The sequence below is a fragment of the Vitis vinifera genome, chromosome 16, assembly GCF_030704535.1.
Source record: "Vitis vinifera cultivar Pinot Noir 40024 chromosome 16, ASM3070453v1".
NCBI lineage: Eukaryota > Viridiplantae > Streptophyta > Magnoliopsida > Vitales > Vitaceae > Vitis > Vitis vinifera.
This window is the reverse complement of record NC_081820.1, coordinates 3,642,231-3,666,586: the sequence shown is the minus strand read 5'-3', so window position 1 is coordinate 3,666,586 and position 24,356 is coordinate 3,642,231. Positions and strand designations below refer to the sequence as shown.

At 33.9% G+C, this 24,356-nt stretch overlaps 1 protein-coding gene and 1 pseudogene across 1 annotated transcript; both read left to right on the top strand.

The window, feature by feature from the left end:
• Window positions 1-5,513: 5,513 nt before the first annotated feature.
• On the top strand, window positions 5,514-8,691 carry LOC109124153 (thioredoxin reductase 1, mitochondrial-like). Its single transcript, XM_019225924.1, has 2 exons — window positions 5,514-5,796; window positions 8,432-8,691. The coding sequence occupies exons 1-2, from the start codon at window positions 5,514-5,516 to the stop codon at window positions 8,689-8,691; spliced, it is 543 nt and encodes a 180-aa protein (XP_019081469.1).
• Window positions 8,692-22,538: 13,847 nt separating this feature from the next.
• Window positions 22,539-24,356, top strand: LOC109121500 (putative germin-like protein 2-1; annotated as a pseudogene).

The window sequence follows — 24,356 nt, the reverse complement described above, 5'->3', positions numbered from 1 at the left end:
CATTGATTGAATTGAAATTTCTCTTGATTTATCAGGCTGTCCACACTTTTTCGTATATGTAAACCAATGCACTAGCCAGAGACAATTCCAATTCAAACAAGATAACTTCTTCGTAACGAAATGGAGTGTGAGCTAATTCTTCCATTGTACTACACTACACTTGGACTTCATGGGAAAAAACCAAGATTTAAGCGCTATTGGTAATTGTTTTTAAAAATGGTTTTTTGTTCTTGAGTAAAAAAACACTACATATAAAAGTTATTTTTGAAACATATTTAAAAACATATAAAATAAACTAAAAACATTTCAATTTATCAAAGAGACGTTTGTTTAACGAAATATCAAAGAACAATTTTAAAAACTACTTTTCAAAACTATTTTCGAAAATAATTACCAAACAAGGCATAAGGCTTTATTTGAAAACTATTTTTGAAAACATTAAAAAAAAAAAAAATTCTCTGATGTTTTGTAGAACAAAAGTCTCTTGAATCAAATTCATTGGACATATACTCTCCACCTCGATCAAATCGAAGTGCCTTGAGGTATTTACCTAACTAGTTCTTTGTTCCGCCTTAAATTCCTTGAATTTATCCAAGGCATTGGATTTCCTTTGCATAAGGTAAACATAATCATACCTTGAGTAATAATCAATGAAGGTGATAAAATACAAATACTCCCCACGTGCTTAGACATTAAAAGGTCCACACACATCAATACGCACTAACGTTAGATATTCGTTGGCTCTAACTACTTTAGAAGTAAAGGGCCTCTTAGTTATTTTACCTTCTATATAAGATTCACAAGTTGGCCTTGTGGAACTAGTGAGTGCAATGCTCTAGACTTGACCAGTCTTTGGATCCTATTTAAATTAATATAACCTAGGCATAGATGCCATAGATAAGTCTAATTATTGCAAGGTACTTTCCTCTTAAATGAGGCTTGATTATTTTCAATAGTAGATACAATGATATAGGAGTAATATGAAAAAGATTGTCAACCAATATACTTGAGAAAATAAATGAATCATTTTTCTAATAAGAACATTTTTATTGAAACAAACTAAACAATTTGATTTATTAAACTAGAATTCAAAATTCAAATTCTTTCTAGACCCAGGTACATAATGACAATCCTTGAGTTCTATATATTTATTATTCACTAAAACTAAGGTAACATCTCTCATTGCCTACACAACTATCCTCACAATAGATACCAGAGTCGAGTAAATCTCTTTCTCATCCAACTTTCTCCTTAGTTAAAACCCTTGTAAAGAATTACAAATATGGTCAATGGCCCTGAAATCTATCCACCTAGAATTGGTGGAATCCCCACCACTAAACACAATTCAACTAAAAGTGATTGAACATACCTTCCTTTTTCTTCAAGTCAAGGCATTCTTTCTTTCATAGGCCCTTCTTGCCATAAATGAAACACTTGCCTTTCCCCTTATTCTTCCCTTTCCCAATCTTGTTCTTTCCCTGTTTGAATTTCTTGAAAGAATTATTCTCTTTTTTATTATGAGTAAAACCGAAGGAATCTTTCACTACCATGTGAACACCTTTAGGATCCTTGAGAATCCCCTTAACCATCTAGAGTTCCTTCATTAGTTCTGGCAAACTCATCGTTAACTTATTCATAGTATAATTAAGCTTAAATTGCTTGAAGGAGTTTGATAAGGTCTTTAAGAGCATATTGACTTAGGTTTCCCCATCAATTTTAGCTCCAAAGATCTTTATCTTGTTAAAGAGTATAATCATATGAATCATGTAATCTCTAAGGGGAGTTCTTTCTGTTATCTTGGTGTTCATGACGGTCCTTAGGGCAACTTGCCTATCCAACTTGCCCTTATCTCCAAACACCTCTTGTAGACTCAAGAGAATCTCATAGGTAGTGGCAATGCCCATGTGTTGTTGTAACACATTACTGAGAGACCCAAGTATGATACAATAGGAATAAGCATCTTTCTTTTTCTATGTAGAAAGCTCATTGAAAATGGGTAGAGCAACCTCCTTTGTTACCCATTTCAATAGTTCAATGTTGAACACTATGTTTAAGATTCTTTTCTAGTCAAAATATTTAGGTTTAATCAACTTATTATCAGTGAGAATAAGAATGATTGAGTTATAAGACATGATTCCTATAATAAACAAAATATTCCATGCATTAATAAAGAAACTAAGCCTTCAAGGCAAATATGGTAATTAATTTAGAAAAAATGTAGTGCTCTCAAACTACATATATCTATGAAAGGTATCCTAATATCATTAAAATCAAGCCTACTTTACGTAGTTCATGACTCTTATTACTAGGGTACATAGAGACCCTATCTAATTAATTAGCCTTCCTCAAACCTCAAAAGGTTATCCTAAGACATTGATTAACATACCTTTGTGTTTAACCCTTAACACATGCAAGTGAGACCACTTTAGGTGATTCTTCAACTTCATGTCTAAGTTAAGTAAATAACCAAAAACTTTGACATCAATGTTAACAAGTGAAGAGTTTTATGTTTAGGATTGGTCACTCCTACGATAAACCTATGTAGTCTTGTTCTTTTAGGATAGTCCACATCCCTTGATTCCTTGGGTCACCCCATCTTTAGGATGGTGATAGGCCTAAAATCAAGATGAGCTTGATCTTAGAGGTTGTGGGTTTGTCTATGGCCCGATTCCACTTAATATATTGGAAAAGAGAATTTAAGATAATTTTGAAAACCATCTTAAAATAAATTATCTATCATGAGAATTTCTAATATCCTTATTACTTAAATTGAGGCTCTTGTGCCAAGGAGGGATAGATTTCATATTCCTTATCCTTGAACTTTCATTTTCAAACAAAAGCACTTGCCTCATTTTCTTAAGGGGAGAAAGTCTGGAGGACCAATTTAGGTGTTGTTCCTTTTCTCATTTTGTGATTTATAATTATTTTTTACCAGATAAATACATGGGTTGCATATATATTGTGAATTTTTAATACTTTTATTAAAGTTATGTAGGTGATTTTTAAAACCTTTTTCCAACATTATGAAAAAGTGATCCCCATTTTACTTAAAAAAATCATTTATATTTAAAATTTTAACTATTAGGACTAGTTTTCAAACATCATATGATATAGAGAATAACTATATATTAACTTTGTTGAACCAAAAAATCATCAAACTTCTAAAGAATTAGTTTTTTTTTTTTTTTACTAAAATATATAAAAATGGATACAATTAAATTTTAATAAATTGATCCAACATTATCAAAATTATCTAAAAAGTAATTGTTTAACTAAAAAATTTTATAAAAATTTTTGTTCATAGGATATGACAACATATTGCAAGTTAAAGATGAAATCCGATACATGTGGATATTAAAGATGGAACATGACCAAATGCAAAATAAAAACCAAGAGTCTCTACCCCTACCAAACGGCCAAAAAAAAAAAAAAAAAAAAAAACCAAAACCCATTATCATATGTGAAAGACAAGGGTAATATTCTAAAGTCCATGTTTGTTAGCTTATTTTTCTTTTTTTGACTTGACCTAAAAAAAGTAGAAAAAGAAAAAGGGAAAAAGGAAGTGTATCTTTATTTGCTAAAGGGCATAGGAAAAACTTATGAATGTATGCCGTTATAATGTGTGAAAGAGAGAAAAAAAAAAAGATAATCATCTAAGGCTTATATTTTCAACTATCAACTGACTTGACTTAACAATAATGATTTAAAGTTATAGTCTTTTTTTGTTAGCATATTTTTTTTCTTCCCCGACTAATGGTTATTGATTTGACCTGAAAAAAATGGAAAGAAAAAAGAAGAAAAAGAAAAAGGATACACTTTTTTGCTAGAGGACTTGGAAAAATTATGAATATATGCTACTATAACGTGTGAAAAAGAGAAAAAAAAAATAGGATAATCATCCGAGACGTATATTTTTTACCATCTATTGACTTGACTTAGCAATAGTGATTTAAAATAATGAATGTATCCATAATTATTTTGATTAATTATAGAAAAGCTCAATTATATCTAGTTACTAAAATTGAAGATTCACTAGAATTTCAATTAACTTACCGATAGTGATTTCAAAGTATAGCATGATAGAATTGCTACCAAATCACTCGACACTATTAATGTGTTTGAATTACTTTTAAGAAGACAAAAAATATATCTCTTTATCTTTTATATATAATAAAAATTTATGAATTTTTTAAATGATATTTTAAAAAACTTAACACTTAAGAAAAAAATGTTTAATATGAAAGTCATAAAAATATTACTTCTCCTAAAAATCTTATATTGACTTTTATAGAAAGCTTTTTAATGTTGATAAAACTTTTATAATACCAATATTGTTATTTAAAATTTATTAATTTGATTCATCAATTTCTATCCATAAAATAAAATAAAATAAAAAACAATAATGAAAGCCTTTGAGTAGTAATCACACACAACCTTTTTTTTTTTGGAATAGGGAAAATAATGGTATGGGCATGAGGTGAATGGATGATGATGTTCTTTCTACCGTTGGATTAGCTTTGTATCTTACTTGAATTATATTACTCATCAAGTTATGTAATCTGGGTTGATGAGGTGTTCACCTACAAAACTCAGATTTGGCATTTGATGAGTGTTTGTGAAATACGAGGTTGCATGTAAACAAAAAACAAAACAAAAAAGGGACCTCGTTTTCCTAGTTGGCTTCGAAACTAAAAGCAATTGAAAGAGATTGATATCTCCAATTCTGATATTTCAGATGTCTTCCCAGACTGGTTTTGGAATTTAACTTCCAATATCTATACCTTTAATATTTCCAACAATCAGATCACAGGGACCTTACCCAATTTATCATCAAAATTTGATTCGTCTCCTATTGCTGTAGATATGAGCTCAAACTGTTTGGAGGGTTCAATACAACAACTTTCTTCTCCCTTGATGATGTTAGATGGCTTCCAATAAGATGTTTTAAGGGTCCATTTCTTTTTTGTGTACAAATACTCAGTCTAATATGCTCTATATTGACCACTCAAACAAATCATTCACGGGAGGGCTGCCCAATTGTTGGCCACAATGGAAAAGCTTGATATTTCTTAATTTTGGAGAATAGTCAATTTTCTGGGAAAATTCCAAATTCTCTTAGCTCCTTCCAATCACTTCAAACCTTGCATTTGTGCAACAATACTTTAATCGGAGTATTGCCTTCGGCTATGTTTGGTTCTTGAAAAATGCTAAGGAAAGGAAAAAAAATCATGTGGAAAATTATTTTCTTTAATTTGGGTGACATGGAAAATATGATGGAAAAAAATATATAGGAAAATATTAAAGAAAATATCATAATATTTTCCCTCTTATTTTCCTTAAAAAATAATGAGGAAAATCAGAGAAAAAGAGAAGGAAATTTTATCGGGGGGCTCGTGGATGATCTTAAAACCCTCAACACCCGTCTCTGCATCATTGACAACGGTCCTGCAGCCCACACCGCCGCCATCTACGCTTCCCAAGCCTAGCTTCGTCCCATCCTCTTCGAAGGCTGGATGGCCAACGACATTGCTCCAGGTGGCCAACTCACCACCACCTCCGACGTTGAGAACTTCCCCAGTTTCCCTGATGGTATTAACAGTAATGAAATCATGGATCGCTGCCGCGCCCAATCCCTTCGCTTTAGCACCGAGATCTTCAATGAAACTATCACCAAGGTCGATTTTTCCTCTACTCCCTTCAAAGTCTTCACCGATTTCAAGACTGTCTTGGCTGATGCCGTCATCGTCGCCACCGGCGCCGTTGCCAAGCGGTTGCCCTTCCCCGGCTCTGGCGACGGTTTCAGTGAAAAAATTCCTTTTTTTTTTTCCTTGAATTTTCTAGGATAACCAAACAAGAGAAAAAAATTTATATTTCTTTTCTTAGCTTTTTCTTTCCTTTCATTTTTCCTCCCAATTTTCTTTCTCTCCCATTTTCCGGAAACCAAACATAACCTTCATCTTTAAAGAATTGCAAATGCTTGAGGCTTGTTGATCTAGCAAAAAATAGGTTATCGGGAATGATACTGGTGTGGATAGATGGGAGCCCCCCCCATCTCATTATTCTAGACCTACAGTCTAATAGATTTAGTGGAAGTATATGCTTAGAGCTTTGTCAATATAAAGAAAATTCAATTATTGAATCTGTCAAGTAACAATAAATCAGGTACTATACCAATATGTCTCAACAATCTCATTACCATGATTGAGAGAGGAAATTTGATCATTGCTTGTCATTGTCCATCATTTGGGTGGTCTTATAATTATAGTTCCAATTCTTGGCTACCTTGGGCAAAAGAGAATAGATCTTATGTTGATAGGGAGTTGGTTAAATGGAAAGGAAGAGAAAGAGAGTATTAAAATACTCTTGGACTAGTAAAGAGTATTGATCTTTTAACCAGTTACAAGCCAACGGGAGAGATTCCAAATGAAATAATTGATCTTCAGGAATTAGTTTCATTGAACTTATCAAGAAACAATTTGAGTGGATTGATCTCTATAACAATTGGTCAATTGAAATCATTAGACATTCTTTATTTATTGGTGAAATTCTAGTTACCCTTTCTAAAATAGATTGTTTGAGTAACTTAAACCTCTTTCACAACAACTTGTAAGGTAAAATTCCACGAGGTACTGATCAACTTCAAAGCTTCTATACTTCTACTTATGAGGGGAATCCTATACTTTGTGGACTGCCCCTTCTGAAAAAGTGCCTAAGAGATATAGTAGAGGAAGCTCTCAATACTATTGGTAGTGAAGACAACGTTCAACAAAAGGGAAATAACATGTGGTTTTATGTTAGCATTGTTCTCAGATTCATTGTTGGATTTTGGGGAGTTTGTGGAACTCAACTATTGAAACGTTCATGGAGACACTCCTACTTCTAATATTTGAATAAAATAAAAGATTGGCTCTACATGACCACATCAATAAATATGGCTAGATTTATTGTAGAATAAATGTTTTTTTTTGTATTTCGGTCTTATTTTTTCACTTAGCAAACCGTTCACCAACATTTTAATGAGTTTGGGGAAGCAAAGTATTCTCTTTTAATTAGTTTGGAAGGTAAAGCATTGAGTTTTGAATGTGAAAGAGTGAAATATAAATCACACCAAAGGTTGAGAGGGTAAAGCGTATTTAACCCTATAAAAAAAGAGAAAATTGCATTTTAGTTAGTTGAAAATATCTCTAAAATTAAGAAGATATTATATACAAAGAATAAAATCATGTATGAATAAGTGGAATCAAATACACAATGAATTTTACTAATCTCCAATTAAAAGTCAATATATTTTTGTTTTTTCAAATTAATTGTATCACTCAAAATAATTTTTTTTAAAAAAAATATTCAAATCTTAGTAGGTGTTTGGTAAATCAACTTAATAACTTAAAGTGACTTAATAAATTAATTTAAGTCATTAAGTTAAGTATATTTGGTAAAATAACTTAATGGTATGACTTAAAGTCAAAAACAACTTCAAGTAACAAGTAGAAACAATTAACTTATTCTTAAATTCGTATATTTATTTTACCTTTTTATTTTATTTGCCCTAATTACCTCTACAATCTTTTTCGTAATTCCATGACCTCCTTTGTTACTCAACCTCTTTTGCTTAGTTATAATTTATGAGGATAAATATGTGAATTTGATGATTTAAAATAAGTTTTAAATTAATTTTATCAAACAACCTTAATACTTGAAGTAAGAATTAAGTAATTGGTTTTAAGTCAACAACTTAAATATAATTTAACTTAAAATTAACTTCACTCATTAAGTAATAAGTATTAAGTTTTACCAAACACTCCTTTAGTCATATAGAGCTTGACAATCATTTTGTTGCAGAAATTAAAAAGGTTACTGTTAAAGCCTTAGTCACTTATTTCCTTTCATCAAAATTGCAAATTGTGGATGTTTACCAGCGGCCTTCCAGGATTAATTTGTTCCTAACATTTTGTTACAAGCTGGGTGTGCACAAAATTCCCCACACGAGCTAGAAGGGGGATGAAAATGAATCAAATTTAAAAGAATTAAAGAAAACCTACAAAATTAAGCAGACTTAAACTCAACAAAACCTTGGCTTATAGCGTATGAGTGGACGAATGTTCGCCTGTTTTGCAGTAACAGCTGTGATGTAATTATATGACAAACATCTTTATTCTTTTAGGATATACAAAGAAATCAATACATAGAAGTAATGTGTAATCTTATAAGTAGGTAGATGTGCAAAGGTGAACCATTCTAGTAGGTATGGTTGCCAGTCCAGAATTGAGATTAAAGATAGGCAACCACATTCTTGTCCACTTGGAAGCCCTTTGTGAGAACATCAGCTGATATTGCTGGCTTTGATCCAAACACTGCATTTCCAAACACTGCAAAGCAGCAAATATAATTAATATTTTGCATAACCTTTGAGTTATCTCTAGCCGGCTAACAGTGTTTGTGAATGGGAAATTCTGCAAGGATCCAAAGCTTGCAACGCCAAATGATTTCTTCTTTTCAGGGCTTCGTGTTCCAGGAAATACATCAAACAAACTTGGGTCCATGGTCACACCAGCAAACGTGGCACAGATACCTGGATTGTTTGGATCAAAGCCAGCAATATCAGCTTATGTTCTCACAAAGGGCTTCCAAGTGGACAAGAATGTGGTTGAGTATCTTCAATCTCAATTCTGGACTGACAACCACACCTACTAGGAGGACTCACCATGCAGATCTAGCTACTCATTGTATACCATAAATAGATTGTTTAAATATGCAACCATCAAGTTTTGCATATCCCTTGAATTATAATTTTTTTTTCAAAAACATAATAAAAATACAGGATTGATAAATTTGCCATTTAAATAATCAGAAAGAAAGAAAATAGATATATTTTATTCGTGCTAGAAAACAATTGAAATAACTCTCTAATATTAGAAAAAAAATACCTTTAGAGATGCCACAGAATCCCAACTTGATTGTTTTATTGGTAAATTTTCTATCTCAAGTTATGAATAGAACTTCAAATACAAAAACAACTCAAAAATTTCACAGTATAAGAGCCTTGAGCTTTGTTTTCATAAAAAAGAAAAAAAGAAGAACAGAAAACATTCAAGAGGACCTTTTGGGGAAAAAAAAAACTCTATTCCTTTTTTTTTTTTAAATTAAAATAAAAAAAGAGACATTCCTTATCCCTTTTTTTGATATGATTACTTTCCATAGCAATTTCTAGGTAAATTTCTCCCTCTGACTTTAAAAATATTGGGTTAGGTTGGGTCATCCCGCTTAGACACTCAAACTTATTTCTAACACAAATGAATACATGTGTCATATTTAGTGATTTTTTTGTAAATATAATTTTTATGATTTTTGATATTAATTTGCATGATTTTTTGTTCTTTTGAACACACTAGGTTGATGTGTTTAATAATATTATGGATTTAGTTGTGCATCATTGTAACTTTGAAATTGGTGGGGTCTAGAAGAATGAATTGAAGAGGGCCTAAGAGTTTTACTATGCAATGATAGTACTATTAGTCCATATTGGTTTGCATATCCAATTTTAAATATTGAGTTTTATCCCAAATTGAAAAAACATAATTGGTATGTTTATTAGAATGAAACCACATTAAACTACTTTGATAGTTACTTTTTATAAACCTATTTAAAAAGCAAGTGGCTCTTGAAACACTGAATCATATCATGCAAGAACCTGAACATGGAAACATTGCTCAACATAGAAGGGATCAAGAGACTTATGTGGTCTGGAAGAGAAAAATTCTCTAACTTCTATTACATTGTTGAGTTGTATGTAAGATGATCTCTTGATTGAGTATGAAGTATACCAATTTTTCCATGAAATATTGTGGGAATCTTTGAATTAAAAAGTATGGTGAAATTTCTACTACAAAGTTGAGAGAACTTGTAATGAAATTTGAAAATGATAAGTGACCAAATCATATTATGAAACATCTCAAGGAGATGAAAAAAATGATAAAAGAGCTTAAGTCATCTAGATATGTCATCATTGATGAGTAATAAGTTAGGTTGTGATTACATCTTTACCAACAAGCTCGGAATACATAGTGGTGAATATGACACATAATGAGAGTCCAGATTTTTTATGATATAGTTCGTCACATTGAATTAAAAGTTGAACAACTTGTGGTTGCTTAGCCTAATGAAGAAGCTTATGTAATTGAATCTAGTTCGTAGAAAGCTTTGGGCTTTAAGCATTAAAAAAAAAAGTTCTTTAAGAAGAATAAGAAATTTGAATTTGATGATGCTTCCAAGAAATGAAAGGTTTGGTCATGCAAAAAGTGTGCTAAAGACATGGTAAAATGCTATAACTGTGACAACAACGGTCACTCCGCTCATGAGTGAACTGAGCAGAAGCGGTTATGGTCTTATTTAAATAACCCATGTGCTTATGTTTCTAGCTGTGTAATGTTAATTCCTTTGTAGACTATGACTCAACTGCCCTTGACAATATAGCTAGAGATCGAGAAGCATATGTAAAATTTCAATTAGTTTTGATATAAGATCTATGTTGGAAACAACTCTAGAGTTGAGGTCAAGGTACTAGAACATGCAAATTGGAATTGCATAGAAGACGTACCCTATTCCTACATTATGTTCTTTATGCGTCGGATATTCAACGTAACATGGTCTTAGTCCTTAGTTTAGGTTACATTTTGAATTTTCATGATTTAGTAAAGGAGTTATACTTGGGGAAAACATATTTTGGTTTAGGTTTTATTTTAGATGGTTTTATGGTTCTTGACATTGGTAACTATGTGTCATCTAATACTATTAACAATTATTATTCATTGATGACTACTTCTAGAAATATATATGATAATGTTGTCATATGGCATGCTAGAGTTGGGCATATTGGACAAGAAAGGATGAATAGACTAGCTAGAGAAAATCTTTTAGGTCAATTCACTAAAATTGATAGGCTAACTTTTGAATATTATCTAGCAAGTAAAAGAACAAGAAAAAAAATTGGAAAGGGAACTAGAACTAAAAATCCATTACAAATAATCAATTTTGACATCTATGGTTCTATAAGAGTTAGAGCAAGGCATGAAGCCTTTTACTTCATAACATTTATAGATAACTTTACTTGTTACAGTTATGTTTACCTAATTTCTCATATGCTAGAAGCATTATATTTTTTTTTATTTTTTTTACACTATTAGAATAAGTTTGACAAAAAAAATGAAATATTAAGAACAGACTAGAATAGAGAATATCTATTAGAGCAATTTAAAGATTTATGAAATGGGTATTAGTAGATAGTTGACTATTCTAAGGACTTCATAACAAAACTATGTTGTTGAAAGGAGAAATAGAACAATGTTAGACATGGTTAGGTCAATCATGACCCAAACAAATCTTTCAATTTAATATTGGGGAGATACATTGTTGAACTCATGTACTTAATTGAGTGCCCTCACAATTTGTTGTACTTATTGCATATGAGCAATTGACTAATTGAAAAACCTGATCTTAGTAATTTGTAACCTTATGGATCAATGATTTATGTTGACAATCCTTCTCATAAATAAGGAAAAATAGGTCTTAGAGGAAGGAAATATATCTTTTTATGATATGATAAATTCTCAAAAGGAATGTGTTCATAGGTAAGCATGAAGATGGTATGGTAGCTGAATTAAAATAATGAGATGTCAAATCCTTAAAAGACGATTTCTAGTTTTTGGGCAAAATTGATAGCGATTTATGTCTTTATGAAATATATAATAGATCCCAACACAAGATCTGCACCTAAACAACAATTGATGCTTAAATTGAGTAAGAGTGAACTAGTACTTGTAGCAAGTATACTAAGGGAGTCAATCTTGAGAAAACATTCTGAATAAATTATTTCTTAATGACAATTTGAAATCAAAGGGGAAGTCTATATTATAACTCAATGTGATGGTATTGAATCTAAGTCAGTTCATGAGGCTCTTACTTGTTTATATAAGGATGAATAGAGAAAAGCAATGGAAGAGGAATTGGAATCAATACAAAATAATCAAAGCCTAGAACTTGGTGGATTTGCCTTCGGATTGAAAAGTTGTTGGGAAGAAAGTGTTCTTATAAGGAAGGGTAGATGGATCCATTGAAAAATGCAAAACTCCTTTAGTGACTAAAGGTTATACCCAGCAAGAGAGTATAGACTACAAGAAAACCTTTTCCCAGTAGTCAAATTTGCTTCAATTTGCCTCATTTTGGCTAAAGTTGTTCATATGGATTTAGAACTACACTAAATGGACGCGAAGACTACTTTCCTTCATGGAGAGTTGAATAATTAAAGAAATCTATATGGAACAACCAATAGGTTTCATTATCCACATCCAATAACATGAAGTGTGCTACTTACATCAATTTATTGATGACCTTAAATAATCATCTAGGTAGTGGTACTTGAAATTTCATTGTGTAATCACTTTGTATGATTTCACAACAATTGATGAAGGTCATTATCTTTGTATTAGGTGACACAAAGATAAATATGTGCTATTATCTTTATATGTGGATGATATAATTATAGTTAAACATGATTTCGAGTTTGTTCAAATCATTAATACGGGAGAAAAATCTTACATTATTAGAGTAAAGATCCATAAATATGAGTTTAAGAAACTAGTGGCTTTTTCACAAGTACGTTATATTAAGAAAATACTAACAATTTAATATGCAAGATTGCAAATCCATTGACACTCCATTTACAAGAGGTGAGTATGCAAGCAAAACAATGGGCCTAAAAACTCCAAAAGAAAATAAGAAAATGACTAATTCCATACTCAAATGCTTAGTGAAATACTATTGGATTTACTAGCTAATCAGTGAATGTGATGTCTTGAACTGTTCAGCTATTGATGTAAATCAAGACAATAGTATTCACACAATTCCTTTCTGGATCACCATTGATTGTCACGGTTGTGTTCATTTTAGCCCTGAGCAATTCTCGGTTTCATGAGTGTTTTAGAGAATTTCAGCCTTAAAAATTCTCATAGAAACGACCCCATTTCACACTCACATAGGTGATTCCTATGGCGAATATTCTACCATACTCCACTTGAACTCTTTCAAATTATTAGAATCATTAAAAACATAGCTAATCCTAAACACATCTTGTATAGCACTAGTTCACCATAGGAATGGGTAGGAATTTATTTTTCCTTAGTGCTCTTCATAGAGTATTTCATAATTTAGTTGTCCTCATTGAACCTAGATCTTGGTATTTCTAGTCAGCTAGGTTGGGTTTCCATTATGAAACTCTTTAGTGATAGGCCTTAATCCCATTCCCCTCGATGAGTAGTTTACTTGATCTCTAGACAATCCTTTAGTTAGTGGATCTGCCAGGTTGTCCTTTGACTTAACATGATCAATGGAAATAATTCCATTTGCAAGTAACTACCTTACAATATTATGTTTGCGACGGATGTGTAGAGACTTACCATTGTACATGCTACTTTGTGCCCTTCCAATCGTTGATTGGCTATCACAATGTATACATATTGAAAGCACTGGTTTTGGCTAGCATGGAATGTCTTTTAAAAAATTATGAAGCCATTATGCTTCTTCCCCTGCTTTATCTAAAGCAATAAATTCAGATTCCATCGTTGATCTTGCGATGCATGTTTGTTTAGATGACTTCCATGATATCATAGCGCCACCAATTGTGAATAAATAACCACTTGTGGACTTTGAGTCTTTCGTATCAGATATCCAATTTGCATCACTATATCTTTCTAGTACGGTTGGATAGCTTAAATAATGAAGTCCATAGTTTAGGGTGTATCTTAGATATCTAAGAACCCTAACCAACGCCTTCCAATGGTATTTTCCCAAATTATTAGTGAACCTACTTAGTTTATTAACTGCGTAGGCTATGTCTTGACACGTGTAGTTCATGACATACATTAAACTACCAATGATATGAGAATATTCCACCTGGTCAATTGCTGGACCATTATTTTTAGCTAAATGTAGATTTAAATCTATTGGTGTCTTAATTGGATTATCATCATATTGGTTAAACCTTCTCAATGTAATGACATTGAGATAATATTAGTCCACTAGATGTCTTGGCTATTTTTATACCTAAGATCATGTCTACGACACCCATATCTTTCATATCAAAATAACTAGTCAACATTTTCTTGGTAACTTTAATGACATCATTATTGCTACCAATAATTAACATATCGTCCACGTATAGGCACATAATGACATACTCACTTTGTGTATTATTTGTATATACACATTTATCACATTCATTAATTTTAAAATCATTGGACAACATTACTTTGTCAAATTTCTCATGCCATTGTTTTGGTGCTTGTTTTAGCCCATATAGGGACTTGATCAACATACACACTTTTTTTTCTTGTCCAAGAGCAACAAACCCTTCAGGTTGTTCCATATATATTTCTTCTTCTAACTCGCCATTTAAAAAGGCTGTCTTAACATCCATTTGATGAATTTCCAAATTATGCAATGCTGTGATTGCAATTAACACTCTAATAGATGTTATTCTCATAATTGGTGAATATGTATCAAAGAAATCAAGGCCTTCCTTTTGTTTAAATCCTTTGGCTACCAATCTAGCCTTATACTTATCTATTGTTCCATCAGGCTTCATCTTTTTCTTGAAGATCCATTTTCAACCCAAAGGTTTATTTCCTAGTGGTAAATCCACCAATTTCCATGTGTGGTTATGCATGATGGATTTAATTTCACTATTGATAGCCTATTTCCAAAATGGGGCTTCTAGTGTTGACATTGATTTTTTGAATGTCTTGGTGTAGACCCCCATTTTGGGGGGACATCTCTACAGCCCGATTATGACAAGTGTCATCGTCTGGGATGACCACGTGTCACTCCAGGACTGGTTGCTAGGGAATCAGCTGAGCATTTGAGGAACCAATAGAAATTTGACATGTGGAGGAAGGTTCTAGAAGAGGAATATATGGGGAGCGTATTCCGTTATGCAAGGGGTGTCGTCTGGCAGAGTGGAGGGAGGTACCTGGGCTGTTGGCAGGAGCTCTGGGCAGGCCGTTAAAGATATTTTCTGGGGGAGAAAGAAGGGGGAGAGGGAGAGGAGAGTTTGAGAGAGAGCAAACCAGAGGTTTTGAACTTTCTTGGGCTGCAAGTTTGAGAAGGGAGGTCTGGATGGAGGTTTTCTTTCAGGTGAGAGAGTTTTCCTTCTGGGCGTGAGGGTGTTAATCCATTTGCCAGAAAGAGAGGTTGAAGAAGGTTGCACGAGGGATTCCCAGACAGCCCTCCAGCTAGGTACGTTTTTTGTTTCTCAATATACTGTTGCATTCTTTACTGATTTATGAGGACAGCTTTGATTGTTTGCCGTGGACGTCAAGGGCCACGGGGTTGTTTCGATTGAATATACTTACTCAAATATGATGCTCTGCTTCGTCTCTCCCCTGCGCCTGATTTTCTTTTCTTCTGAAAGTGATTGGATCCTCTTTGAACTTGGTTTGGTTCTGATTTGTTATATTGAAGATTTCCAGATCATCCCCACCAGTTTCTTTTGAAAGTCTCTTAATCTTTAAAATAGATTTTTGGAGTTAAAAACATCATCCTCTTTCATGCGTGTGTTGTTTTCTTTTTCTTCAATCTCCTTCCTCTGTCTCTGTTCTATCGGGTTCCTTAGTTTGACTTGACCGTTTGGATCGGAGCATCTCCTGGAGGATTCATGGTAAAGCAGCTAGTACAAATTTTCACTAGCTTTCATTTTAGAAATCTCATCTTGAACGCCATGATACCTGAGAAAGTTATATCTCTCCAAGGGATGGTTGAGCATAATGTCTATGAATATTTTCTGGAGCATGACAGTTTAGAAATAAAGCAAGCAAAGTCGTCATCGAATGGCGCCGGCGGCTTGCCGCCGGCGGCGAAGTGCCTCCTCGCTGACAACGTCGCGCCTCACCTATCGACTCTGACTGCCGTTTTTCCAGTCAACGCGTGTTGCCGAAAGACGGCGACGACGATGAATAATCCTGCCTCGGCTGGTCATTTACTGATTTCTGATGATGGAGTTTTTCTTAATAATGTTCTCCATCAGTCACGAATGAAGGAATGGGGAAATATATCAGAAAAGAAGTTAGTTGACGCTAACATCTTCGAGAGAGGTCAGAATGATCTACTGACACTTGAGCGAGAGGAGGATGAATGTGGCGGAGGGATTGTTGGCAAGGTTTGGTAGGCCTCGCACTTCAAATTGTTGATATTCTGTCAAATGATGGGACCCTGTTTGCAGCACACCACTTTTGGAAGAGGCGTACACTTATGGGATTATAAAGCATCCTTTTCCATTAAATTTCTTTCTAAGGGAATGATATTTCGGTCCAGACTTCTATCCAGCCGTTAAAGTTGGTATTGTTCAATATATGATACTGAAGTTGATAGTGCTGGCGAAGCCTTTAGGAAGCAACAGGATACTGAGCATGCAGTTGACAGTTCATGGAAAGGGGAATATTTGCCCAGAAAGTATGTGAAGATTATGATTTTTACTACCTGAACCATTGGGAATGACTCCATCGAATCCAATAGCATCTCCATCAAAGGCATCGTGCGCTTCTACAATGAGAAGCAGCACCATGTCATCACCTCACAAATGGAGCACAAGCGTGTTCGTGACTCTCGCCCTCATTTACAACAGGAAGGTTTTTGAGATCACATATATGTTTGCATGGTCCGGTGGGTATGTTAATATTGCTTTAATGCAGTCTGCAAATCAGTTCGATACTGGGCTCATGTCGGTGATGATGGTTGAAGAAATAAGGAATATATGTGGTGAATTGGGTGTTCTGTCTTATACTGATGTGGCTCAAGCTTTTGGCAAGGTTCCCGTTGATGTACAGAAGATGAGAAAGATGAATTCAAGGTCACGTATAGTGTTCCATTATTACCCTTGCACGGATATTTGACGTAAGTGTTATGAAGATAAAGCCAAAGGGAAGCTGCACCACATTCATATGAAGACAGCTCACGGGAAAGCACTCACGGCATGGCCACCTTGGACCTAAGTGTCATTTTCCCCATCTTATTATCTTTAATTTTTTTAAAAAGTAATTTTCATATTCTCTTTCTTCACATAATTCTCCGAATTCCTTTTATTCAAATAATTTTTTTTGAGGGTTTTAGTAATCCTAACTCCGAGTTTTCTCATTTATCCGTAGAATTTTAGGTCATCAAAAATCCCATTTAAATAAAATTTGGTCGTCATTTTTCCTTCTGATAAACAATTTTCATAAATTTTTAAATGTTTTAAAATAAGCAAAGATTAATTCCGTAATCCCGAATAATGGTTTTATTGGAATTAATTCATGCAAAATAAAACGGGCTTTGGTGGGGGCCCCACATAGGTGATTTTATAATTGATTGATTGATTGATTGATTTAATCGCCATTCATATCTGATTTATTCTGTTCCTTGACATGCGTATAAGTATATGTACATGTTTATTTGTTCACTGATCTTGCTTTCATGATAGCGCATTTGTCACTGGAGATCCAGGTACGCACTCATTCTCATTTTGATTATTCTCTATGCATGCTCTTATTTTCATATGTGCAAGTTTGATTCGAGTATCCGCTGATTTCCTCATTGATTGCCACGTCAGCTTCATTCTATTAGTAGAGACCCGACTTTAGGGACTTAGAGGGGTGCTACGGTCCGTACCGTACCTTCCCGATAAGTAACCTGACCCCCGAACCTGATCCGGTTTTTCACAGACCACTTTTTCCAAAACAAGGAGTCACATTTAGGGTTTTTCTTTCTTATTTTGTTTACCCTTTAAAAATAAAACAAAAATAAGTGGCGACTCCAAGTCAAACTTTTTTTAATCAATAAAAATCAATTTTTTTCAAATAAAAATCGAGCTCGCCATCGAGTGGGAAACGCATTGAGCCGAAATGCGGGGTCCACACTTGGGTTCGTTATCTAACATGTAAGTTAGATAATCCAGGCCAAAAGACTTTGTCTTCTTGGCTTTCTTATTGCATCTTGGTTCTTCCTCATTTTGATGATTACCATTTGCAGTATCATAAGTTCTCTTATTTGAACTTACTTCTTGCTTTTCTTTACAAGGAAAAATATTCTCAAAAAATGACGCATTCCTAGATTCAATAATTGTATCTTCATCTATATCATGAATGCCAGACTTATGTACAAGAAAACAATATGCACTACTATTGTTTGCATATCCAATAAATATACAATCAATAGTTTTAGGCCCAATCTTAACTTGTTTAGGTTTTGGCACTCTTACTTTAGCCAAACACCCCCACACTTTCAAATATTTGTAAGAGGGTTTATGACCCTTCCATAACTCATATGAAGTTACATCCTTATTCTTGTGTGGTATCTTGTTAAGAATGTGGTTTTCAAAAAGAATTGTTTTTCCCCATAAGTTTTAGGGTAGACCCGAACTTATCAACATAGCATTCATCATTTCCTTTAATGTACGGTTCTTGCGCTTAACAACACTGTTTGATTGAGGTGAATAAGGAGCAGTAGTTTGGTGGATTATTTCATGTCTTGAACAAAATTCTCCAAAAGGAGCTTCATACTCTCCACCTCTATCACTTCTTATTGCCTTAATCTTTCTGCTAAGTTGATTTTCAACCTCATTCTTGTAGTGTTTAAACACATCTAAGGCCTCATATTTGCTTCTTAGCAAATACACATAACAATATCTTGTACAATCATCTATAAAGGTAATAAAACACCTTTTCGCTCCTCTTGTTTGTACAAACTTTAAGTCACAGATGTCACTATGAATTAATTCCAGAGGTTCTGTGTTCCTTTCAATTGAATGAAACGGTGGCTTAGCCATCTTGGCTTCCACACACACTTCACATTTATGTTTAAAATCAATGCTAAAAGAAGGCAACAAATTCATGTTAATCAATCTTTTTAAAGTTTTATTGTTAACATGTCCTAACCTATTATGCCACAAAGTAAAAGACTCAATCAAGTAAATAGAAGTACTTGTTTTATTATTATTGAAATCACGCTTAACAGTCATTACATTCATCTTAAATAGGCCATTGGTCATATACCCCTTGCTCACCTACATCCCATTTTTCACGAATACAAATTTGTCAAACTCAAAAAACTAACTTGAACCCATTTTTGCTAAGCATAGAACCAGAAACAAGATTCTTGCGAATATCAGGCACATGTAGCACATCTATGAGAACAAGTTCTTTTCCAGAAGTCATCTTTAGCACCACTTTTCCAATTCCCATAATCCTAGATGTGGCAAAATTTCCCATGATCAAATTTCTACCATTGATTGGTACATATGAAGAGAACATGTTTCTTTCTCCACAAACATGACGGGTGACACATGTATTAACCCACCATTCGTTTAGGTTATCTACCATGTTGGCTTCAAACAGTACCAATGTAGAAAGCATGTTTGCCAACTCCTCTTCCTCAGTCACATGTGCTTTATTTTCCTTACTTTGTTCTTTCAAGCGACAATCCTTGGCCCTATGGCCTTGCTTATTGCAAATGTAACACTTCCCAACAAACTTCTTGTGTTTGTTCTTCCCTTAACTTGGACCTTCACCAAAGTGCTTTATCTTTTTATTAGCCTTTGGTTCCACCAAGTTTGCCTTGGACTCCATGGGATGCTTTCCCATTTTCTTCTCAGAGACATGATTATCTTCCTCAATTTTCAGTCTCACAATCAAGTCCTCAAGACCCATTTCCTTGCGCTTGTGTTTCGGATAATTCTTGAAGTCCTTCCAAGATGGTGGTAACTTTTCAACAATTGCTGCAACTTGAAAGGACTCACTTAATTTCGTCTTCTCAACATGTAATTCATGCAAAATTATTTGAAGCTCTTGGACTTGGCTTGTCACTGTCTTGGAGTCAACCATTTTGTAATATAGAAATATGCCAACTATGAATTTTTTCATGCCAGCATCTTCAGTCTTGTATTTCTTCTCCAAAGACTCCCACAGCTCCTTGGTTGTCTTCAATACTTAACTATACACATTATACATTGTGTTGTCAAGTCCATTGAGGATGTAATTTTTGCATAGAAAATCTAAATGTTTCCATGCTTCAATTGCTACCACAATTTGCTTGTCAGTCTCTCCCTCCATTAAGGTAGGTACATCTTCATGCAACACTTTGGACAAGTTAAGTGTTGTGAGATAAAACCTCTTTTGTTGCCACCGCTTGAAGTCCAACCCAGTGAATTTCTTTAGTTTCTCACCATGGGTAGTAGTAGGTGTAACAACAGGGGTATCAATAATATTTGTAAAGGTCATGTTATTAACTGTATTAAAAACACAGATATAAGCAAAAGATTAAAAAGAAATTTGTCTTACGATTGTTATTCTTGAATTATCATAAATGTATGGTCAAATAATTATATATAATAAATAAACAAGAAGGTAAGTAAATATTGAATCTTACAAATGGTTTATCGAGGCTAGAGTTTGACTCTATGTCCTTAAGACGAATTTGCCCCGCACTGGTGCTTACGGTTTTTTGACAATCGTCTCCTAGGATACAACGATCACTTTCTTATGATATTAGCACTCTAAATCACAAGAAACAACGAATCACTTGATGACTTGAACTCTCTTGAATACAAAGCACTTGGAAGAAAGGAGAAGAAGTGGAGAGAATTGATGATGGAATGAATGAGAAATGCCATGGGGAGGGGACCCTATTTATAGGTTTTCTGGTGACTCTTAGAAGAGATGTGTCTTAAATACTTGACATATCCTTTGACACAAGTTGTGTCCATTAGGAAGAGTTGTGTCTAATTGAAATGGTATGTCTTAATTTCCATTCACCTATAAATATCCCAACAATTTCTTCTTCATATCTCAATGCACTTCATATAGTCTTTATAGATCCATTTCCATCTCATAACTTTCCCCCCTCATAACCTAGAATATTTATAGAGATATTTCCAACAACCTTCTTTATTCTATAAGGAATCGTAATATTACGATAATATATCAACCTAAAAATATTGTATATAATATTCTTTACAAAAAAGGAATCTATACTAATTAGGAGTTTAGGACACTTCCTAACAATCTCCATCTTAGACCAAATTCCATGAAGTCAATCCTCAAGCTATGCATGACACAATTTTTTTATTTTTATTTGTATCATATCACTATGAGAGAGTAATTGACTCTATCTTCACTAAAAATTCCTTTTATTTTCATCTTGTGTGCTTTGTGATCTTTTACTTTTCCAGAAATCTTCAACCCAAGCTGTGATACCAGTTTGTTACGACTACGGAAACTTTGATACAAACATCATTAATCAAGAACACAAAGAAAAAATAAACAACACAACAGTACACGAGGTTTTAACGTGGTTTGACCAGCCATGCCTATGTCTATGGATGAGAGAGAATTATAACACTATACAATAGAGAATATTATAGAGGATAGAGTCATAACATTACAGAGGACATAACCAATACAACTATTGGGTTCTTGAAACATCCCATGTTTCCCCACTCCTCATATCTCTACCCTACCACGAGCCCTTTTGCTCTATCAAGTACCTCCTATTCTTCCTCACAACTCTATCCACCTCGTATAGTCTTTACAGACCCATCTTCATCTCATAACTTTTCCCCTTGTGACCTAGAATATATATAGAGATATTTCCAACAACCTTCCTTATTTTATAAGGAAGTATAATATTACAATAATATATCAACCAAAAAATATTTTAAATATTATTATTTACAAAAAAGGAATCTATACCATTTAGGAATTTGGAACACTTCCTAACAATATATCGTTGGGAATTATCCCAAATTGGTAATTAGTAAAGATTTCTTTTTGTAAAGAATATTGTATATAATATTTCCTAATTTAATATATTATTGTAATATTAGATTTCCTTATAGAATAAGCAAATTTGTTGGAAATATCTCTATAAATATTCCAGGTCATGAAGGGGAAAAGTTATAAGATAGAGATGGGCCTGTAAAGACTAGACGAGGTGAATAGAGATGTGAGGAAGAATGTGAGGTACCCAATGGAGTGAGAGGGTTCATGGTAGGGTAGGGATGCGAAGAGTGGGGAAACATGGGATGTTTCTAGAACCCAATAGTTGTATCTAGTTATGTCCTCTGTAATATTTTCTATTGTATAGTTAAAGGATGCTCTCTCATCCATGGATGTAGGCATGGTTGGTCGAACCATGTTAAAATCTCGTGTACCGTTTGTGTTGATTATTTTATCTTTATGTTCTTGATTAACGATGTTTACATCAAAACCTTTGCCATCGTAACGAACTAGTATCAGAGCTTGGGTTAAAGATTTCTAAAAGAACAAAATATTATAGAGCACATAAGATGAAGACAAAAAGAATTTTAGTTGAAGGTGGAGTCAATGCCTCTCTTGTAGTGATATGATATAAAAAGCTTATGTCATGGAGAGATTAAAGATTGACTTCATAGAATTTGTTCCAAGGTGGAGATCATTGTGAATTGTCCTAAATTCCTAATTAGCAAAGATTCCTTTTTGTAAAGAATATTGTATAGAATATTTCCTAAGTTAATATATTATTGTAATATTAGATTTCCTTATAGAATAAGGAAAGTTATTAGAAATATCTCTATAAATATTCTAGGTCATGAGGGAAAAAAGTTATAAGATGGAGATGGGCCTGTAAAGACTATATGAGGTAAATAGAGATATGAGGAAGAATAGGAGGTATCCAGTGGAGCGAGATAGCTCATGGTAGGGTAGGAATATGAAGAGTTGGGAAACATGGGATGTTTCAAGAACCCAATAGTTGTATCTGGTTATGTCCTTTATAATGTTCTGGTTTTGTCCTCTGTAATATTCTCTATTGTATAGTGAAATGATTCTCTCTCATCTGTAGAAGTAGGCATGGTTGGTCGAACCACGTTAAAACCTCGTGTACCATTTGTGTTGATTATTTTATTTTTGTGTTCTTGATTAATGATGTTTGTATCAAAGCTTCTGCCATCATAACATTATACATAATTTAAAACATTAAGTTGGCATGCATTTTATTGAACTACTTTTAATTACAATGGTTTTTTTTTTTTTTTTTTTTGGGAGAATGTCTTTTGACTGCTTCCCTAGAAAGCACTATGTCATTTTTCAAAATTTTATAAATATTTTCTAGTATTACCAAATATCTACTTATTTTCTCTAAAAGTACTTTTGTATTATAAATGTTTTCAAAAAGCTCTGCCCCAAAGAGACTGCATCAAAGTTGGAACATGTCAGAGACTCTTCATCTATAAATAGACAATCGGGTAATCCTCAAAATTGCAAATCAAGCTACCATAGCGCTCCATTGTATTAGTAAAATTCATTGCTCTTCCATCAGAGATTACTCAAAGAGAATTCATTGTATAACGTGAAGAAGATGGGAGCTAACACCCCTGCATACATTGTACTCCTGGCTATGGCATTTTCTATTGCCTCTGCCTCTGATCCCAGTCCTCTTCAGGATTTCTGTGTAGCTGTTAATGATACTAACGACTCCGGTAAAATACTCATGCTCTCTCTAGTATTCTTGTCCAGACGTGATATATTCTCATCTATGTATATTGATCTTTCCAAGGCTACATTAGTCCTAATATATTTGGTGCTTTGCAGTGTTTGTGAATGGGAAATTCTGCAAGGATCCAAAGCTTGCAACGCCAAATGATTTCTTCTTTTCGGGGCTTCGTGTTCCGGGAAATACATCAAACAAACTTGGGTCGATGGTCACACCAGCAAACGTGGCACAGATACCTGGACTCAACACCCTTGGCATTTCCCTGGCTCGGGTTGACTATGCGCCATATGGGCTCAACCCTCCCCACATCCACCCCTGAGCCACAGAGATCCTCACTGTCTTGGAGGGCACACTTTATGTGGGCTTTGTCACCTCTAACCCTAACAACCGCCTCATCTCCAAGGTCCTTTACAAAGGAGACGTTTTCGTCTTCCCACAAGGTCTCATTCACTTCCAGCTCAATGTGGGAACAACAAACGCAGTGGCCATTGCTTCACTGGGTAGCCAGAACCCAGGCGTGATCACCATTGCAAATGCAGTATTTGGATCAAAGCCAGCAATATCAGCTGATGTTCTCACAAAGGCATTCCAAGTGGACAAGAATGTGGTTGACTATCTTCAATCTCAGTTCTGGACTGACAACCACACGTACTAGGAAGACGCACTATGCGGATCCAGCTACTCATTATAATAACATAAATAGATTGTTTAAATATGCAACCATCAAGTTTTGCATATCCCTTTGAAATAATTATTTGTAATTTTCATCATTCAGCTATCCAATAAATAATTAGTTAATTAATACAAAA

What these genes read in the sequence shown, in the direction of transcription:
- LOC109124153 (XM_019225924.1), top strand. Translation starts at nt 5,514, where the DNA reads ATGGCCAACGACATTGCTCCAGGTGGCCAACTCACCACCACCTCCGAC. An exon ending in CTTCCCCGGCTCTGGCGACG is followed by an intron (nt 5,797 to 8,431) that starts GTTTCAGTGAAA and finishes GCCGGCTAACAG; the next exon opens with TGTTTGTGAATGGGAAATTC.